This window comes from Pleuronectes platessa, chromosome 11 (genome assembly GCF_947347685.1).
Source record: "Pleuronectes platessa chromosome 11, fPlePla1.1, whole genome shotgun sequence".
Classification (NCBI taxonomy): Eukaryota; Metazoa; Chordata; class Actinopteri; order Pleuronectiformes; family Pleuronectidae; genus Pleuronectes; species Pleuronectes platessa.
In genome coordinates, this window is record NC_070636.1 from 8,744,554 (window position 1) to 8,766,554 (window position 22,001).

General features: G+C 44.6%; 1 protein-coding gene across 6 annotated transcripts in view; it reads left to right on the forward strand.

Annotated features, from left to right (window-relative positions):
• The window catches only part of dnmt3ab (DNA (cytosine-5-)-methyltransferase 3 alpha b), a 36,979-nt gene continuing 14,978 nt past the window's right edge, over positions 1-22,001 (forward strand). For 4 of the 6 annotated variants that reach the window (XR_008340110.1, XR_008340111.1, XM_053435332.1 and 1 more), the window contains exons 1-6: positions 1-130; positions 1,238-1,478; positions 4,897-5,004; positions 8,899-9,241; positions 14,298-14,344; positions 16,404-16,550. Coding sequence is in view for 4 of the 6 variants with exons in the window: in XM_053435332.1 (XP_053291307.1) it covers positions 1,398-1,478; positions 4,897-5,004; positions 8,899-9,241; positions 14,298-14,344; positions 16,404-16,550 (726 nt within the window). In the remaining 2 variants the exon portion in view is untranslated. The remainder of the gene's footprint in view (positions 131-1,237; positions 1,479-4,896; positions 5,005-8,898; positions 9,242-14,297; positions 14,345-16,403; positions 16,551-22,001) is intronic. The other 2 variants (XM_053435334.1, XM_053435335.1) reach the window with 1 other exon arrangement.

Sequence of the window (22,001 nt, forward strand, 5' to 3'; positions counted from 1 at the left end):
GCAGTGAGAGCGGCGGCGCATCTGGAGGAGCGGTCCGGGCCGGGAGGTGGAGGACGGGGAGAGAAGAGGAAGGAGGCTCCGGGAGCAAGCGAGACAAAAAGGGTCAGGCCTGGGACTCGCGAGGAACCGGGTAACGAAACACACCAGCGATCCACGCGTTGACATCCGCGTATCCGGTAACCGAGCAGGAAGGGTGACCAAAAAAAAAAACGTGAAAGCACCGAGAGCGGAAGGCGCTCGATGGAAACGGGGCAAATAGCGATTTGCGAAACGGGGGGTTAGTGTTTGTGCAGATGTGCCGATTGAGACATCGCGATGCGCACTTGAGCTTGACCGATTTTACTGCCACGGAACCGGCATCGCGGCTCCTCCAGACACCGGCCTTGTTAAAATGAACGGGGATCGATCCTTCAGTGGCCGTGGCCTGTTAGAAAAGAGCCACAATCCCCCCGGGGTCGTGTTGCAGACTTGTCCGGAAACTTTGCCATTTCAACAGCATTGAATTAAAAATGCATGTAACTGGATTGTGGGGATGTGTTCACCGAGATGCGTTGACTTTAAAATCCTGTCTGGCCTTATAATAAATGACTATTCCTCAGGATTATGCGTCCTGGCTGTTTCCCCCCGCAGTTACCATCATCTCTCTGGAGCGAGGTTCCATTCCTGCAGCCAATTAGAGCCTCATGATAAATAAATGTCTTCTGTCTTTGCGTGTGCGTAACCCTCTCTAGGAAACAATCCTGTATGTGAATAGGGCTACGCTTTGGCTTTTACGCACATTTCCACGAGTGCAACATTGCCAACGTGCGCGCCCGGAGTAACTTCAACACTGACTCCTGAGGGGGAAATTAAATATTTATAATTTTTTCTGGAATCGGGATCATCCCCAGTTTAATCTTCAGCACCATTCAAGCTCTTGTGCGCACACTAGCAGCACTTGGAGGTAGCACACTGCACATGCATGCTTCCATTTGGAGTAAAAAAAGTGGTCTAGGCCCTATAGGCGAGAAAAGCCATACGGTATCTCCCTGTATATAACAGCGTGTGAGCTTCCTATATGATGTGCACTCACAAAGGGAAAGCTTGGGCTCTGCAAGTGCCTCTTAGTGACTGGAAATAAGATTTAACTGCACTGATTTAAAGGAAATACACATGACAACAAGCACTTTGCAGACATGGCTGCTGAACTAAAGTGTAATGCGACTGCTGATTGCTTCTGTTCTTTCTCATCCTCCAGGAGAGCGGAGAGAGAAGAGGGATCATCGCTCGTTTGCTTTATTTTTCTTCCTTTTGAGTTTTCTTTCCATCTCCTCATCCACACCCCACCTAGTCCCCCACCATCCTCATCATCATCATCATCATCTACTATCTCCCATAAGCCCATAAGACTCTCAGTGATGCCGTCCAACACTGTCACCAACGCCACAGCCGCTGCATTCAAAGGCTCAGACTTCACCGATTCACCTGGAAGCAGAATGGTAAGGAACATGCGTGAAATGTGGAGGTTCGCCTCAGGAATGTCACTGGAGGAGTTTTGTTAGGATCCTCTTAAAATTTGTATGTAAAGCTGCTTTCAGACATGCACCGAGCTCTGGATAATCTTCTGACATTCTCCGGCGGGGCTTCATGTGAGAATGCAAATGTCCCAGTGAGAGGTCGCGGACATTCGCTGGAGTTTCTCCTGCCAGCCCCCTGGTAAAACCTCTGGGTAATGTCCGAATGAGCCCAGGGGAGGATTCACCCCCGAGCTACTACAAGATGACATATATCAGAATGAAAAAGCAGTGTCACAACACGTAGAAGACACAGATGCAGATGTCAAGAGAGGTTTTTTAGTTATGAGGGCGGGTGCCAGTGTCGATGTTCTCTACATGTGATCTCCACAGGGGAATTTATAGGTCACGTCCCACCTCTGCACGCTGCGCCACCCCTCACCTGAAGGTTGAACACATCTGAGCAGAGAATCTCCAAACTCCAGAGAGACTCAAATGTCCAGACATCCTTTGGAGTTCATGTGTTAAAATCGTCTTTGGTGGACGAGTCGGGGGTTTCTCAGATTTATTCATTCAGTCATGTTTTGGGTTTTGGATGAGCTCTTGATCGTATGGATTTGACTTGCCTGTCACTGCAAAGGCCCTAAACTCAACCAGAGCGGATTTAAAAGGAGATTATTCACTCCTGAGCTCTTTCAACACCGCTGCAGTGTAATGCACATTTTAGAATTTTTACCGAAATATCTCTAAAGAGAATAGGGTTGAAAGTGTGCATGGAGATATGTGTGTATGAGGCTGCTTTTCAAATATTTATAGTGTTATCATTGTGACGCTACCTGGAATAAGAGGAACGTGGTCTGTGCATTTATTTCAAGTCAAAGCCATTTAAAATCTTCCCCAATTTCATGAATGGAGTTAATCAGTCAGTCAAGCTAAAGCCTTATTGATCCCTCTAATCCAAAGACTTACTGGGATAGACCTAGGTGCATCGATTGACATGGATGCTCTGATTCTCACGTAGGAATCCGAGTCCCCTGTGGAGTGCGGTGTCACCCTCCATGATGCAGACACGCTCATTGTTACAGACCATGTGCGGCTGCGGCATCACGAGCACGCTGCTGCTCCGCGAGGCTGGATTATGTGACAATTTGCTGGTGTAATGGTGGTTGGTGACGTGGGCGTTGGCTGGTGTAGGTTGAACTGGAGCTGGAATGGCTCTACTGGGGAGGGGGGGGGGGGGGCTGTCCTCTTCCTCCGTGTTCCCATTACACAGTGCTGCCCTTAGTCGTGTTGCCTGGCAACAGACATCGCCTTCAATAACCAGCTAGGCAGACGGTAATAGTGAAGAGATGGTGACAGTGTAGAAGGGTTCACTCCGGGCTACAACAAATCTTATATCAGGCTTTTTCTCTTTTTTTTAATTTTTTTTACAGGGTGAAGCTGTGTGGGAAAATGGCGTGCTAATTTCATTCAGTGCGTCCACGCTCTCAGGCCGAGCGGAGTTGGCGAGGCTACTCCCGCACATATAGCCAGGCACCGCTGAATTGTGTCATCTGTATAAGTGGTTCCCTCTAAATGAGGCGGCACACCAGGCGGCACTCCAAAACGTGCTATTATCTATGCAAATCGTAATGAAAAAAAAACAGAGCACCAGACTCTCTATTCAATTACAGCGGGACCCGGCAGCGTGTCTGAAAAGCACATTCTCTCTCAAAAAGCATCTACTTTTGAAAGAGCCTGCAAAGGCACATTAGCAAACCTCTGTGTTTTATATACAGAAAGTTAATAATATTCAGTTTTCATGCCATTTTTGAAGTCAGTTATAACCTCATTAATCACATGATTCCTTACTCCGATCAAATCCATCTCCTTATGCAAATCAGTTTGTCACCCAGGGACACTAATGGTTGATGGATTTATTCCATTTGAGGAGCAAACACTCTCAGGGTGTCACACGGCCTGACCTTTCAAACCCACGCCTGTGTTTGTTGTCATCTTCCACCTTTTACATTATTTAACAACTGTCTATCGGAATCTGATCGTCCTCAAAAGTCTGGAGTGTTTTTTAGTTTTTTCGGGGCTTAACTGTACAGTCGACAACATATAGAGAGAAAGATAAGAAGATGATGAGATTTAGTAAATGTCTGTGGTTGGTGTTACACATTCATTTGTGACCCGAACCCTATTTCCACTACAAACATTTTAGTCGTGGTTACAATTGTTGAGATCTCAAAATGGCAGCAGCGGTATTTAAACAGGTCCACAGGTGCTAACCTCACAATACACCATCACACATTTTGATATCAGGGATACATTTTCAAGCCTGTCAATATTTGAGGATAACTAACCAAAAACCCTAAAGTGATCCTCACCACACAGCTCTGATCTTCATCAACAGACAGATTCGGTTCAGAGTTTACTCTTAATTTTGAAAACAGCAGCTCAGAAAACGTTCTCACCATAAAGCCCCTTCAGTAGCTGCTCTGGAGCTTTTGATTCTAACTCGTGATCTTCATCTGCGGATGGAGTTTGCCAAACGGCCCAAATCTAAAAATAATAATAATAATAATAATAATTACTATCTGTAATGCTTATCCCTGGGGGTGCGGGGGGGCTGGAATTAATCCCAGCTCATATTTGGTGGGAGGTCACATTCATACGGTCAATTTCGACTTCTCCATGACAAAGTAATGAAACATGTCCAGTCTTCTATCATCGTTGAAAATATCCAAATTTATTATTGATGGAATCTTGCATTCACTACTGGAGGAATTTAATAAGGACCTCATGCTCCAGGCCCCCCCCCCCCCGCCCCCGCAGCTGTCAGGAATGGCCTTGCAAACTTATTTGCATTCAGACTTGGTGCTGGTGGTCCTATTCAGTCAATATTGACACTCAAAGCATCTACATTAGGAATCATCTTTTCTCCCATCAACCCCAGGGGTGCTTGGTGGCGGCGGACGTGGGGCTTTGTTCGCGGGGGGAAGACGGTTTTATTAATCAAAAAGAAATTGCAGCAAGGGAAGGTGGGGGCCGGCCGACGTCTTTGTAGCCGTGTCAAGAGAGGGATTGTCTGAGGAAGGTCAGCGCTGTGTCCACGGAGCTTCCACTTCAGCCGAGTTCAAAGGGACGTGTCATTCACTTTCTATCTGTTCCATTGTCCACTCAACCAAAACCCCTCAAGGACCCGCTGCACTTCCCCCAAATGTTCAAGTGTTTTACCGAGGTGCAGTTTTGTGTGCGTCCTGTGGGTCTGGAAATCCCTTCTGCTGTGTCTTTGACTGAGGTGAATGTACATAATGTGTACAGACATCCAGGCCTTAGGAGCAAACTTGACATCCCCATGAATAAAGTATGTGGTGGATACTGTGTCCAAATCATGGTGTGTTCTTTCTGTTCACAGGGGGAGAGCACGATACTGGACGTGGACCTGAAGCCGGAGGAGAAGTCTGCTCACAGCAGTGCACCATGTAAAAGTGGCAAGCCGGGAAGAAAGCGCAAGCAGTTTCCAGTGAGTGTTGACTGTCTGACACATATACATCCATCCATTCATATATAGTGATGGTTTCACAGGGATTTTCTGTCAGTTATCCACATGTCTTGGTTGAGTATTGCTCTAAGTCAAGATTAGTTATCAGTTGGACTTTGAGCATGGTGAAGAATCTGTGCGTTTTCCTCTGTCTCTTCGATATCTCCGGTCAAATAAAAGGAAACATGGCAAAAAAATATATATATAGTTTAAACAACGCATGTTCAGCGGAAGTTGTGGCAGCTGCTCTGAACCTTCCTTCTCAAAGATGGGGTGAAAGGGAGTGTGTTTATCAGTTCCTTAAGCTGCTTTCAGACATGCACTGGACTCTGCACCTCCTCCGTAATTTTTCAAGATGAGGTTCATGTGTGAACGTAAATGTCAATGGCTTCGGTAACCGTGATAGACGGATGATTCATCCAATCACCTGTCGAGTATGTTTTTAAAAAGCGCCGGCCTTTCTCCAGCAAATCCTCCCCAGATGGTTCTGTGTAAAAAACCATCTGGTGCATCAGGTTTGGTTGAAGTCAGCTGTGGCCTCAGCATCCTTCAAACCAAATGCCTGCGGAGGTTTATCGGACAGCAACGTCTCCTCACATCCTGATAGTCAGACTGGATTGGTGAAGCCTGAACGTGCACCGTCCACCATTTGCATTTAACTCCATCTCCTGCTTCTCTATGACAGGAGGCTTTTCATTCCCCCTATGGATTGCGGCCTTCTGGAACAGCTATAAACCTTCTGTCATATTATTTGACCCAGTTGTAACTCAGCCTTAAGTGTTTGGCTTTAATAGTCAAAGGTTTGGGTGAAACACTGGGTTGGGAAAAAAAGAATTCAATATCTGCACAATATATCATCAGCCTTCAGAAAGCTGTAAGACGCTACATGCACGTCTTTGTACAAATGGATACACATTACACCATCTTCCTAAGTCACACACAGAAGCTACACAAATTTGTAAATTATCTTTATAGTTAAAAGCCCTGATGTGATAATGACTCTTGGGCCAGCATGTATCTGGGAGTGCTGTTTCCCCCGAGATGTTTTCTAACATTTGCATTTATCACATCAGCCTGTGCATAAAGATCAAGTTCATTCATTACAAAATTAAAATGTCATTCCACAAAACAAAAATAAGGTTGGAAAGATATTTCCCCGATGAACCTATATGAAGGATCCTGAAACTCGGTGTGTTTGAAACAGCCGAGTGACAGTAACAACATCAGATAGAGAAAAGCTATTATCAGAAACATGCACAGACTTCAGACGACCGCTGCTTCACTCTTTGTTTTTCTTCTTCTCCAAACGAGACTGTCACTCAAACAGGCAGCTGCCAAATTACAATGGGCCCCAAACAGACACGGAAGGTTCTCCGGTGTGGATCAGCGGTGGATGTGATTCTGTTCTTTAGTAAAAATACAAGGGGAAAGTTCTGATGAAGGGGGTGTGTTACCTGAGCCTAACCTGTGAGGGAAAAATACACAAAGAGGCAAAGTGTAAACTCTTTCACCTCATTTCACGGGGTTTTACATTTTAAATATTAACTTCTGTTGACCCCGCTTTACTGTCATGGGTCAAGACTGTAATAACCAGTGCATTCAGGCAGTGTGTAGGAGGCTGAAGAATGTTAAACTGGTCATAACATTCAGTAATCTGCTACACCCCCCCCCCCCCCCCGAGATAATTTTAAGAATATAGAATCTGTCTGCCTGTTTATTACATACTATAGAAACATGTCAGGGGTCTCAGAGGTTTGCATAAAATCGCAGTCTTGATTTATTTCAAATCTACTTCATAATTAAAGCAACCCTACGTCTTTTCATTCATCTTTTTCTCTCTGTTTTTGGTCTCCACCAACTACAGAGTAATGTATATAGAGTAATGTGGTTTATCTTTCACATCTTCTTCGACCCATTGTTGAAAATATTGATAAATGCAGCTTGAATAGTTTTGTTAAACATGTTATAAACGACCACATGTGGCAGCGGGGGTGTGTGTGTGTGAGTTTTAATAACACAGCAGTAGTTTGGATTAGGTACTCAGTGTTTTGATTTGACCTCTGTCTGCCTGTCTGAGCTGCCTGATTTACTGACTGTGACCTCTGACCTCTGGCTGGGGCCTTGTGTAGTTCACTGGGCCACTAATCCGTTGCATAATTCTGTCGTTGTAGTTCTGTGTGTGTGTGCGCTGGAACACACAACCGTGAGTTTGTTTGACTTCGTGTTTGTTTCCACGTTTGTTTGCTTTATTTTATGTGTGTACAATAAATCTTTGTAGGACCATACAGCCTATATCTTTTTGGCTGATCATCACTTTATGGGCTGTTTGAGGCTTAAGGCTTGGTTTCAGGGTTAGAATTAAGTGTGTGCGTGTGCGTGTGTGTGGGCCTTAGATAAACTAATTCAGAATGATAAAGTCTGAATTGTGTGTTTTTTCATTCCATGAGTCAGTTGATTTTTAAGAGCGCCACTGTTATCCGGAGTGTTACATAGTAAACGTGTTCTCAGTTACTACAATAATGATGAGCATTTATAGTTTTGTGGCCTGTGAGAAATGTTCAATAACCAACTTTTATGCTTGATCTATATTTTTTTATGATACAGTGCGACTTCCACTGAAGTTTGTTCTGTGCCGTTTGCACTTTAATCTTCACACGGAGGTTTTATGGGTCTCTGGGTCACATTAAAGCCAGTTTACGTCGTGTTTGCCTGTTCAGCCTGCGAGCATCAGATTACATTTGACCTTTTCAGCTTGCAGCACAGGGTCTTGTGTTCGCTGGCAGACTGACGCCTCCTGAGGCGTTAGCGTCGCCTGGCTTCAATGCAAACTGCTGTACCTACATCTGCAGGAGATGAAAGCTAGCGCCGCTCTCATCACTGTTGACAGTCTGATCTCACAAGACATGCTCCACTTTCTGCTCCCCCTGAACCAGTAATGGGATTGTCTGAGAAAGTGTGTTTTGAACTATTTTTAGACTGCGGCAGAAACACGATCACGTTTCCTCAAACACTTTAGATTTGTAGCAAATCTTTTCTAGGCCCTCTCAGATTGTTGGTGCTTTGTTTTAGGTGTAAGAGCTGAACGTCTGCCGCTGTAACTTGAACTGCAGCTTCAGTTGGGTCAGCGCTCTTTGAATTTACTCCCATGCATAGAATGAAATAGTTTAACTGGGCGTTTCAAACTGGACGGAGAGAGAGAGAGAAAAAACCCGTCTCCGTTGTCAAACAGCCAACATTCTTTACATATTTCCGTGCTGCTGTAATGATGAATGCATGACACCAGATAGCTCGGTAGTGTACCTGATGAACTGTAATGTAATCCCTTTACTCACTTCCTAACTTAATGGCTGTACAGCAGATTTACTGGCACAGCTTTGAAGTTTACAACTCCGGTTTAACAGAGCTAAAAAGGAAACGCCATAATTCACCGGCTAATAAGTGTAGAAGTTGAGCTGCGTGTTGGATTCTGCTCAGATGCAGCCGAGGAGGCTTAGGGGAGGAAATTGAGCTCATCTAATATGAAATGGATGAAAGCTGTAATTGACAATCTCAATTCAAACTAACCCATTTAGCCAACAAAGTCGGAAGACTGCTTATCATCACTGTGATGGCGCCAGCTGTTTTACTGTCACTCGCTCAGCCGACCTTATTCCAAGCGCGCTGGATAATTTGAGTGCATCCTGAAAGGGCTTGTTTACTACCCAGACGGCTCCAGTTTGTTCAGCGCCTCATATGTCATAGCTTCTGACAGGCACAACAATGCTGTACACCTTCGTCACATCAAACTGTAACATACCGCTGCGGTAACAGCCATCTATAAAGTTGATAGATTGCCAGGATGTTAACATTTCGACGTTCCCCTTGCTCTGCCGGCAGGTTGAGAGCTGTGGCGCCCTCAAAGACGGAGTGGGCAACAGCTACCCCGGGGTGGGAAGGCCGTCCATGGCACAGGTCCACAACGGGGACATGGGCGGGCGCAGGGACAGGACGTCAGACGCCTGCTTCCCCAAACAGGAGAAGAGGGAAGTGGAGAACGGGATCCCCAGAGGCCCTTCCTCCTGCCGGGCAGAGGACAGCTCCCAGGGTCAGAGCCCGAGCCCTTCCCAGGAGAACGGATTCCTGGCCAGCCGCGAGGAGCCCGACTCAGAAAGAGACAACGACGGCCTGATGACGCCGCACAAGAAGAGAGGGAGGCGGAAACTGGAACGCCCAACGAAATGTGAGTTTTTTTTGTATTTGAGATCTACCCCCTCTCTATCTCTCTCTCTCTCTCTCTCTCGCGCTCTCTCTATCTCTCTCTATCTCTCTCTCTCGCGCTCTCTCTCTCTCTCTCTCTCTCTCTCTCTCTCTCTCTCTCTCTCTCTCTCACTCTCTCTCTCTCTCTCTCTCTCTCTCTCTCTCTCTCTCTCTCTCTCTCTCTCTCTCTCTCTCTCTCTCTCTCTCTCTCTGCGTGTCCGGCGGGAAAAGTCACGTGCGTGGGACTTGAACAAAATGTTGAGTAATGAACTGTAAGTGGATGTCGGATTGAATGGGTCTACCCAGCTCCACACTCACAATATGACTCTGACGTTACTGGGATTAGATGCTGCACTGTGCTGGGAAGAACAGGCACCAGTAAATATTGGGTCTTCAGAGGAAATTAGATGTATAATAATTCTTAAACTGTTAATGATTATATTATGCATATACTGCACTGAAGGTCTGAATTATAAATTTCCCCTCTGAATGTCTCGATGTGGTTTACCAAACACTTTCACTATGGGTTGACATTTGAATGTGTGTGTGACCATGACAGAAGTTAAGAGGGAGAAACTCGTCGTCTCCAGTGTGAAAGAGAGACCAAACTTTAGACGTGTGATGTCGAATAAGGGGAGTTGACCTCAGTCAGTTTAAATCTGAAGAGCTGGTAGTTGCTGCACAGTTTGTCCCTGGACACTAACTATTTCGATTGTATTGAAGTAGTCACTTCTGTGTACATCTGACACAACTTGTTGATTTAATTCATTTGTCAATAAATCTGCATCTCCTCTGGTAAGTTATTATCCCTTAAATCATTCTGACAGCAAACATGTCAGACCTTCTCTGGCTTCAGCTCCATAAGTTTGATTATCTGCTGGTTGTAATAAACTGAGTTTGAATGGGTTTTATGGGCTTTTTCTTTCAAAATGATAAATTGGGACAAAGTAATGAACTAATAAACTATGAAAACAATCATCAGTTGACTTAATATTTGGTAAAAAAAAGCTTGAAAATGTGACTTCGCAACATTTTCCCCCCCTTAAATAATTATAATAACTTAAAAATGACTTATGAAATGACGGTTAACTGAGATTACACCATTACATAAAAAGTAACGACTAGATTAAATGCTCACCGTCATTTTCATTATAATAAGCTATTTTTAAATTGAATTTCGGTCACACTGAACTGAATGTGCAGCAGCTACAGAACAGAAGTGGATAAAATTAGCATATAAAGGTGAAATAAATCAGTGGCGCTGACAGGTAGTTTCTAGTCCAGATTAACCATATCACTTAGACGCCCCCCCCCCCCCCCCCCCCCCCCCCCCACACACACACACGCTTTCAGTCCTCGCTCTCATCAGCCACGTGTCGCTCTCGCTCCTCTCTCCGCCGCAGAGACACTGGCTATGACCTTGATGAGGAGTGCAGTAAATAAAGCCATGGGAGGAGCCACGCGTCTCCTGGCAACAAGCCTCTGTTGAGAGCTGGCAGGTCTCCGTTGTGGCCGCCTCCCCGTCGGGGGCCCTGCCAGGTGGATGGCATCGCGCCCAGAGCTCTTTACAAACTGGGTCTGCTTTCTGTATTCACCTGGTCTGTGTGCGTCTCCGAGCTGTTGCTTCACTTCCAAATAGAAACCAGGGATAACCCTGTTTGTAACGCTGGATCCAATCAGTGCCGCTCAGCTTTGTATGAAACAGAGAGAATCAATATTTTTCTATCATCTGGGTGAGTTTTGTTTTGTAAATAGGCCGAACTGTCTTAACGCCCACATTTTACACAGTGTTTAGTTTTTAATGAGGATGTGGAGTTAAAGCTCGGTGAGGCAGAAGATTGAGACTGGATAATCAAATTACAAAAGCTGCGAATAAGTAATAATGAGCTTTACTTGGCCAGAGGAAAACACGTATTAAGTCTTTGGGGTGTTTTCAAGTGTGGGAAAATCACCCTTTTGATGTAGCATCAGTGAAAAGTTCCCACAATCCTGCTCAGAAATAATGACTAGATCCTTTAGAGATGCAAGAAAACCCAAACACTGTTGTACCTTCATTGGGATTAAGGAGAAATGAGCATCGTGATAGAACAGGTTTGATGCCTTGTTAACACTAATTGCAGATATTTTGCCACCTAAATTTTTTCTCTGCGCTTGTTCCTCTTGTCCACAAACGAACGTCGTTATAAGTCACCTGAACCGCAATTTTTAGTTTTTACAAACGCCTTCCGAAATGCCTCCGGTTTCTGTGTATCCGAGCCCACTGTTGCTTTGTGTAATGAGCGTGCAACGCCAATGGGATCGATACGATATATCGGTTTGTCTACGTTTGCTTTGCACTGCTAGGTCCAATTACAAGTTTGCAGCAAAATTCAGCATCACTGCTCGACATTACTAGCATTCACAGATGTCTGCCTTCCCACATGTATCACTGTACAGCAGTGTTCTTCTCTGGTATTTGACGGATCGTTGATGTAGACCTTACCGCCACCTACTGGCCCGGCATACTTGTATGTAGTTGTTTTTAGTTTTCTCGTCTGTGCAAAGATAATTCGTAGAAAGAAGGTTGTGTGGGCAAAGATTAAAAAAAAATGAGGATGGAGGGAACTCCATCCTCACATGTTGTGTAGACAAGCAGTGTAGGTATAAGTTCATCTCAGAGAGGAGAGAGGCCTTGGTTTGGGCAGAGTGCTGGATCGATAGACAGCAAAACGGGGTTTGTGTTATCCATCTGGAGGGCACGGGGAGGAGGAACTGAGCTCCAGCAATATGAGCGCTGGACTGCGCTCAAACTGGAATGGTATACTCTCTGTGGGTAGCGTTCGCCAGCTCCCCTTAACAAACCCAATGACCTTGGCAGTCCGCGCCGCCTCACCGATTTGTTATATAGTCACTTATTCCCGATGAGGACGACGAGGCCAGGAGGGAGTGATGGAAAAAAAAAACACCAGAGCAAAGAGGGGGGGGGGAAGGAACCGGGGGCTCAGCTACACATGGAACCAACTTGAAGAGGCTGCTAAGAGAGCAGACTATTGTTAGGACAGGTCTGTAGGGTACTTCACCAACAAGCCAGACTTGGCTGTGCAGAAAACCCGCCATCAAAAGTTGTCTTTAGCCTCTAGGGCTCAAGTGTTATGATAGTGTTGGGGCTAGGATGAAGTAGAGAGTCATGTTTACTCAGGCTGTGCCATCTTGCTCGTAAAGGACACAGCTGCTACAGCGATGTGTACGTACTCGACCGGTGTCCTATCATCCTGCTCATTTTCAGAAACACTCGCTTACACTCGGATGAATCATTTGAGGTGTTGATGTGAGCTTCAGTGATGAGGCAGATTTTTTTTTTGGCATCCTTATCTCTCTCTCTGCCGCTGCGAGTGAGAATCATGTTTTGGTTGGGCGGTATTCTGTGCTCTCTGGCTCACCCCTCACTGCTCTGCTGAACTCAGGCAAACAAAGCTGCTTAAGAATGAATAACATGCCCTTGTTGTCATAGACCTCCCGATCTTAAATCACGGCCGAGTTAATGGGAAATCCCAACTTTTATTGTGGTTAAGACACTTTTATTGGACTGTGGTTTCAGTGGATGTTTCACCAAATGTTTTCCGTGCTATTTTGACAATCTTTGCACTGCTGCTGCTGAACCTCTCGGTTTCGCAACTACACACATTTTCTTTCCCATGTATAACTTTTATGGCAGCAGATGCTAATACCGGTATTGGGGAATACAAAATATTCTGATATGGATATATTGCCAGATATATACTTTATGTGTGTCTTGAAAAGAATTTGGCAGCAAATCCTAAGATGTCATTTTCCAACCCTCATATTTTCCAGTTTAATCATATTTGTATTATCACTGCAATGAAAACACAAATACAACCAAATAAATAGAACTCCAATCAAAAAAGTTTTCTGCATGGTTTATTCTGAAAAATTTAATTAATTTAATATTACATCAGGAAACACGGATGCTGATCCAATAAAAAGGTCCTCCTTGTCTTTCATTTATATTTTCATTAATTTTTTTTAATTCTCTTTTTATAAATCAAGCATTGATCATATATGTCACATAAATGTAGCGTAGTAAAAATCTGTAATGAGGTGGAGCATAAGTAAAATCCAGCAGAAAAAAGTTTGAGAAAAGTTGAAAAACATTGTCATGCCAGCTTTTCAGTATCATCACATGATCTCCACCAGCAGATGGTATTTTCGTAGCTGCCATGGTTGTAATAATGAACAATTGTCTATGTTGTTAAGCACTTCAAACGTCTTCAAGTGCTTGTAAAAAAAAAGTTGAATTTTCTGTACAAACGCCATCTGCTGATGAAGATCATGTAAAATCATCAAAGCCGCTACTAAACCGACTTTGAGGTGAGATCATTTTCTCATCTGCTGCTTCCAAGGTAAAAATGAAACCTTTTCAACTTTAAAACTCTACTTAGTTATGGTATTTGAGCGGATACACTTTTCAGCTGTGTCGTACACATAATAGGACACTTAAAAAATATCTTTGTTTCAACGCTGTCCACTTGTACATAACTTCTATAGTTGAGGTGTTTGAAATTGGCAGGGAGGTTATACACTGCCCCCTAGTCACAGAAGTGGAGCTGTATGTAGTTACGGTAGCGTCAGCGGCGTGGGAGGGGTCATGCTAATAGCAACCTGCTGTCTCATGAAGTCGGGGGGGATACAAGGTCAGGTGTATGACATCTGCCAAAATAAACTTGGCCCTCTCCACTCTCATCGTAACCTGGGCAGCCACGATCCACCCGTCTGGCACCTAACCGATCGCATGCTGACTTTGAGTTCTCCAGAGCCAGCGTCTCTCAGCGGATTTTTTAATTTGACTTTCATTTGATCAAACATTGAGTTAATGGGAAGGTATGGAGGGCAAGCCTAACAATCTGGGTTAATAAAGAATGTGATGAATGAGAGGCCACTTAAAATTTAACACAGATACAGGGAAAAAAAAGCCATGTGGCAAATTTCCAGTCTCCTGTGAGTGATTCAGGCCATCCATTGTGTCGCTGTCTTCTCTCTAGATGTGGAGCTCTCGGAGGAGGACGGGGCCGATGCTGTCAAGACCGAGGTAAGATTTCTCATCTGTTTGTGTCTTTGTTCTCTGGCTGATGTAACTCTTGAGGTGTCTTTCACACTTCCCAGGGCTGTAGCTTCTGTTTTTGAACTATCTCTCCTGACACAAACCGTGAGTCCCCGGCTCACCTGCGTGATGGATGAGCGCGGTGCAGATTGAACAGAAGCAAAACAGCTTTTCTGGACTTGGAAAAGGACAGATCATGAATAGAACATGCAACCATACTGATATGTTGTCAGTGATGTTATAGCAATGTCTTCTTTAGAATTTGTATTCATTCAAAGTTGTAGGTCTGGTTGTTTTGCATGACAACATTGACGTTTTAAAGGTGATGGTAGATGGATTTTTTACCTCTGATCAAGCTGGTTTTTGTCCAGTCTTCATGCTAAGCTGAGCTAAATGGCTACTGGATCATGTTCCTGTGGACCTAAGCTAACTCTCTGCAAGATAGAAAAGCATTAATTTCCCAATATGTTGAACTACTTCTTTAACACAACAACCAGTTTGTTTTACATTGTGGTTTTGCACAGATTAATGGTTCAGGGTGTAAGATTTAGGTGAAAGGGATTGATTGGTAGAAATTGTTTTGGTAGAAAACCCTTTTGAGTTTTTATGCCAACTGAAGGCTACCACAGGTTCTCTTTCATGTTTCGAAGGGGAGGGTGAGGTGAGGGGTTTTCAGCTGCAACATGCAACTTCACCACTAGATATCAATAACTTCTATACACTGAAACTTTAAACATACAAGTTATAAATAAGATACAAGGTTTTAAGGCAGGTGGATTGTCTTACCTTTGAACATTGCCAAGCTAGCTGTTTCCCACTGTTTGCAGTCTTTATGCTAAGCTAACATAATCAGCTGCTGGCTCCTGTTTCATATTAAATGGACAGATACGAGGGTGGTATTGATCGTTCATATAATTCATAAAACATTGTTTTAAGGTATAATATGGAGGATATTTTTTGCTAAAAATCAATATCATAAAAAGGAATCTTAAGAACCATTAGAAGTGTGTGGTTCTGAATTTATCTGCAGTGACCCTGCCCTCTGCCTCTATTCTCTTAGTTCTTATCTTGCTGTTTCTAAGCTGCAACCTTTGGGCAGTGGGCGTGCAGCCCCCAGCCAATAAGAGCGGGCAGGGTGCTAGGGCGGGAAAACGTAGGGACCAGGTCACATCTCCGTCTCTCCCCTGTGCTCTCTGCCTGTGTCGTGTATGTATGTATGTATGTATGTATGTATGTCTGTTTGAGCAATGGCGGAGCTGAGCTTCACGCAAACAGAGCAGAGGCCATAGTGGACAGAGAAGCGGAAGAGGCGTGTGCGTCTGCGGCAATTACGCATAATCTGGCAATTTGGCATCTTTAAGCAAAGTTGTGTGGAGATGTGGCCATGTTGGTTAGTGATTAAGAACTTAAAAGTGACAAAAAGTTTGCGTTTTATTTCTCTGATTCACCGCCCTGTTCTTTCTAACGCAGCTTCCTCTCTCTCTTATATGTATGTTGTGTTTCCAAGCAGCAACGACAAATCCTGCATAGTATACACTACATTTAATGTTATTTCTGTGTATCAATAAACCGCTCTCCTAAAAAAGGGGGTGAAAGCTTGCAATAGATTGTAAATTGTATCCAAACCATTGCTGGACTAGAGGCTCGGTACACTTGACGATCTCTAAGGTCCAGAAAGTCTGATGGGTTCTCTCTTGCTTTGGACTCTTGAAAGAAATGGTACCTAATGTTGTACAGAATTGAAATATCAAATACACTTGGGAGCTCCTCGTATCGGTTGGTGCTGTCGACCTCGAGACTGTTGCCAGGGAGTTGTGATTAGACACTGTGGCATCGCTTCTGGCTGCCTGACCAATCACAAGCTGATTGCATAGAGCACTGTGAGTCGTTACCTTTTTAGATATAAGACAAACCCATTGTCCCAACTTTAAATGACTCACTTGTTTACCAGCAGCAGATCGGAGGCACAGAATTACAACAGATGCTTGAAGGAAAGATAAAGAACAAGTAGCTAACTTTTTTTTTTTTTTTTTAACACCTTAAACAGGGAGGTCGAGGCAGGCTGCGAGGGGGAGTTGGTTGGGAGAGCGGCCTTCGTCAGAGGCCCGTGCCCAGAATAACCTTCCAGGCTGGTGACCCTTATTACATTAACAAGCGGACCAGAGAGGAGTGGCTGGCCAAGTGGAAGATGGAGGTGAGTACCCCAGCTCTCTCCGGGCCACCACAGACAGCAGGGTGACTGACAGGCGTGGACTGAAGCCGCCAGGGTCAAAGACAGGGCTCATGGTTTGTTCACGGCCAAGTGTATTTGATGGCTCATTTGATATCTCATGGAGGTACCATTTATTTCAGCGGATTTATCTCAGCGGACCATTGGCTCTGTCGGCTGCTGCGTTTCCTGGCTTTGTTCTTGTCTATTGTATTAGCGGAGCCGAAATCACATGCAGCTGCGGTGAGCACATCTGTTTGATGCCTTGACATGAATTATACTTCCTGGATGGAAATGTTGCAGTAAATTTGGGTTTGCATGATCCTGAGTGCTTTTGATGTCCTGCAGCTGAGATGAAATGATTTTAGATTAAAGGGTCAGTTCAACCAAATGCTCTGAAAACAAACATTAGAGAGAGATGGAGAGGGGCAGGACATGCAGCAAGCCTCCAGACAGAATACAACTGGGGATATAGTGCTTATATAGCATGTAGCTTATCCATTAAGTCCCCAGGGAGAGAGCCTTCATTTTCCTTTCATCCTAGGTTCAGATTTGTTTTGTAGATAACCCAAGATTTTTTCTTTGATGTAAATTGTCCCAATGAAGCTCTTGCTGTTAATTTCTGGGAACAATTCACAAAATCTTACACCAAATTCCAGTTTGTAACTGTTCTTTTGAACGTTTCACCTGGGCTCCTCAGCAAATGGAGTTTGCTACGTTGTTATGGAGATTTTTGAACCCCTTAAAGATATGGTTGGTAATCCTGGAAAAGCTGCTCAACTGATACATTCCACCGCCCCCCTCGTCAAAGCTAAAACAACTGAACGTGCACTGCCTGACAACCGCCAAAAGACGACTCTTCCATGACTCACTCTTCTGTCTATTGTCTCTCTACTACAGTATTGTGTCTTTTTTTAATCTTCTTTCAGAGGATTTTATTTATTCATGGCTATCAGGACATGAAATTACCAATATTACCTATATAAGACACCTTAGTTGTTGAAGGTATATCAACTATTGAGACTTTACTTTAGGGTTTATTGTGCCCAAGGAGAAATTTTTTTCACAGCCCCTAACCCTAACCCATAGATCAACCCAAATAGAATGCCACCTTGAAGATGGTAGTTTAAAAAGTCCACTTATTTGCAGTATTGAAGCTTTTCAATTGTATCACACAATCTTTAGATGGAGTGAAAGCTCAATGACAAAAACTTTTATTCTCAAATGTTAAGCCACCATGTGGAAAGTGAAATGGTCGTTTATCGAACATTTGGTCTGATCAAAAGTTCTAGAACATTCTCTGGATGCTGTGGTGACACTGATTTGTCGGTAACTTTATTGTAAGTGATGATCCTTCCATCGTCACTTAGTCATGTTTAGATATGACTTCTGATGCTAATGTGATGTCTTGCAACCTCATCTCTGGCATAATGAGGAGTCCCCCTTGTATCAACATGGGGTCTTCCATTACTGCTGCCTCCCCGGCCCCCTCGGCTTTCCTCTGGGGAGCGGCCATAAAAATGTCTCCAGTGAGGAAATATTGCCAAATTAGCAGAGCATGCTGGAGTAATCCCACGAGTGAAATGTCGTAAAATACTAAGCTAGTTGCATTTTCCAAACAGCGCTGGGTTTTCTTGAATAAGTGACTCTTCTAGGAGTTTTAGGGGGATGTGCAAGATGCAAATTGTGCATGTTTTTTCCACTTCCTCTCATCTGGCGTTTTGCAAGCTTTGATCGCATTATCTCAGAGACTTTGTTTTTGGCTTCTTTCCTGAGGAGTAATGTGATGCATTTCCTTATTTGGCTTTTGGTTCGCCTCTCGCCACAGAGCATGTTGCCGCTGCATGCTCCTGCAGGACATGGTGGCTGAAAGGGTTACTGCCATCTTGCTGCTTTCTTTCTCTTTTTTTCTTCTTTTTCTTCTTCTTCTTCATGTGCCTTGTGTTACAGTGGACTTCTCCGACTCTCCCTCTCTCCGTTTCCCTCCCCTATTCTTCCCCTGACCCCTCCCCCAGCTATGGAAATGAACTCTGTGCTATGGATATGAGGGTGAAAATGAGGTTTGCAGCAAATTTCCAGCCCTGCTTGCAAGACAGCCTCTTGGCCCGCTGCCAACATTTTGCAAGTCCTCTCTAGCCAACCAGGATTCCTTTCGGCAATCACCTGACCCTGAATTCCCAGACAAAGAAATGTTCATGCTTTCTTTTTTTAAGCGATCTCTTCTACCCCGAGAGTGGGGGTGAAAAAAACTCAAGCCTCACACTGGATTATGAGGGTTGCGCGCTGGCGTGTATGGGTATGTGCACTGCATTGTTTGTTTGATAACACTGGGGGATAGTGTGCATGTCTGATTAGCCAGCTTATAGCACGGGGAATATGCTGACTTCAGGTATTTCCACGAGAGTTGTTGTGGACCATCTGCTCCGCTCAGCTTAAAGGGAAACCGTCTCTTTAAAAAAAAAAAAAGAAAAAAAAAAGAGAAAGGAAGAGTGAACAGGCTTTAGCCGTGTTTGGGAAAAAAGTTGCTTTGCATGTGAAAAGTTTTCCCCCTGGGGTGAATATGTGCTGAAACTATTTCCTGTTTCGTAGCAGTGCCTAGAAATGTCAGAGAACTATTATTCTTTTAGGTCAAATACTTGTACCTTGTTTTTTCAGAGCAGGCTGGCTTTTACCTTGCATAACATGTAACTGTGAAAAAGTTGTTGCGCAGGCCTGAGAGCACGTTTCCTCCCTATCATCGTGCACTTTGTTCTCCCTGACCCGGGACATAGATTCACTCTAAGAGCAGTAATTTGATAACTTGAAAAGATCTGATCTTTTTTAGTGAGCCGAGCCGCCTCCTCGGGGGGGCATTTCTTAACAAGCCCACTTGTGGATTTATGGGGAATTCTGTTTATGTATTCATCACTGACTCTGTAATATTCCTAATTATCTCTTTTAAAAGGATGCAACACAATGAGAACCAGATGGTCCCTTTTGGTGTGACCCCCCCCCCAGGCCACTCGTGAAATACGCTGCCTTTGTATGTGTGCTAAAATCAAAGCTAATGAATGCAGTAGCTGCATCGCGTCACAACACAACTTGACACTCGTGCACTTTCAGACTATCTTAACCTGATGCATCTCGTGTCGAGTACACCTGTCGGGACTTAAGGGAAGTGTCTACTATCTGTCTGCTTCATGTCCTTTGCGCTGAAGACATATTTCACCGCATTATCCATCAGACAATTGCACAAAACAGCCCCCGCTGCGTCTCCCCTGCCTGTTGCACATGAGAAACTGCTGCATTCAAAGGTCAAACTCTTTTGTGCGGCTTCAAAGGCGCGCTGTCACGTCGCGTGAGGAAGTAATGTTCATTGACAGGTTATTTCGTTTCACTTTTTTGACCCCTTTTGATCAGAGTTTGCAGGATGCAGAATTGATTTAACGGCAGCTTTCCTGCTACTTTGACATCTTTTTCCTATAATAACCCATTTAGTTTGGTGCTTGTTGTCAGTGTCCCTGTGTTACATGTTTCATTTCCTTTCTCAACAACTGCCATGTGGATTCTTTCACCCTTTGAGACTATGAAACTTTCCTTGTAAACTTAACAACTTTGGAATAGACTTATTGACAGTTATTGTGAATAACTGAAGCTGCACATTAAACCCGGCCCTCTCGTTAACAAGTATCATCTGCAACCCCCAGAGACCTATATGTCTTCTGCCGCTCAGTGCACTCTGTCACCCCTCGAGCCCTCAGGGTATCATGCTGCATAGTCTCTAAGTCAGATTATCCCTTATTGTGCTCCCAACATGTCTCTACACTCTGCCAGCAGCCTGCGGAGCTTCTGTTTTCACTTTATCCTAAAAAGCATCCACAGATACTGTACGTGCTGTACCTTAAGGTTCTCCGTCGTAACCTATTTCCCCAAGAGGAAAAACAGATTTGATGTTTTCCCTGTGAGGTTATTTGCTCGCTTGTGTTTTTACGTCTACCGTATGTCTGCTGTCATTTTTGGTATTTGTCTTCAGCACAGCGTGACAGCAGATATGTGTGCTGGTATTTCTGTGCTGTCAGTGACAGGCAGGCGTGCGTAAATGATAAAGACCGCATTGTGTCTCTGCTACCTCCTTTCCCCTTTAGACTCTGAGGGCCTGTCCTGCTGGTGGAGCTGCACACACACTGTGAGGCCCCCAAAAGGGGGCATTTACAACTGGGAAGAAGTCCAGAGACAAATATCTGGTTCCCTATAGCCACTGTACTTTCTCTCCTCCCCCCACTGGCATTTCCAGGGTCACTCGCTCATTGGCTCTGAGGAGAAGGAACCCTGGAGACAGCCTGACCCACAACACACCAAATATAAACACAGTCACAGCAGTCCTAATTGGCATTTACAGATCTACCAGTTTATGTGTGATTTTATTTTTTTTTTTCATGGCCATAGAAGAAGAAGCCGGACTAAACTTGTAAACTCTTGCTTTGCAGTTGCCCCCGTCGGCTCATTTATTTCACGACTGCTCCCCTCACTTGCCAATACGACTACAGATTGTTTCTCATCATACACATTTAACAGTTTAGTGGACATTTGTTAGTTTTTGCAGTTTGCCATCTGGAACCACACATCCGAAGCAGGCTGTCGAACACTAACTCCAGTGTGCTTGTGCTGGAGCCAAGAGGCCTAACTCATATGGCCGAGGGCTTTGAACCATCCATCGCAGCGCTACAGTACAGATATTTATAAACCACAGCAGAGCCTCTTGATTGAACAGCACATGTTTCTGCTCTTCGGCGCAGATACCCCTCCCCACGCGGCCGAGGCACCACCTCCCCTTAAAGGCGCTATTGTTTATGGGCGAGAGGACGGAGGATTGTGCGATCCTCTCTCTTCCTCAGTCTCTCTCCCACTTGCCTTTTCTTCCTCTCTTCCGACACACTCGCTCCAGCCCCGGGCATTTGCAGTGTGTGTGAGACCTGAGAGCCTGAGAGAGACTTGAGGAAAGTAAGCACAGCTGGGCAGCAATGCTCTCACGTGTAGCCTATACTATGACTAACACGTGTTTACATATGGGACTGCAGATCTATATTCTCTGTGCGTGTGTGTAAAGGAAAAGAGAAGTGGAAGAAAGTTAGCATGCAACTTCTAGCGTGTGCGTGTGTGTTTGAGAGAAAGAGATCAGAATGAGTGCAGCTGTTGGGGATTTACTGTGAGAGGCTTAAGTCCCGGCTGCGTCTCGTCCTCTCTGATCGACCTAGCGGTTCAGTGTCAGGTACCACAAACCCAGTGAACTCTTCCGCCGCAGCTACGGGCACTATAGAGTTACTGTATACACCGCCGTTGATGAATGGGACCTTACAGCCGTAGATAAAGACGTGTTTACAAAAGCACTCGGGCTCCCACAATCAAGATTCAGCACGTATGCAGAGGTGCACGTCGCTCAGCTCACTGAGAGACCTG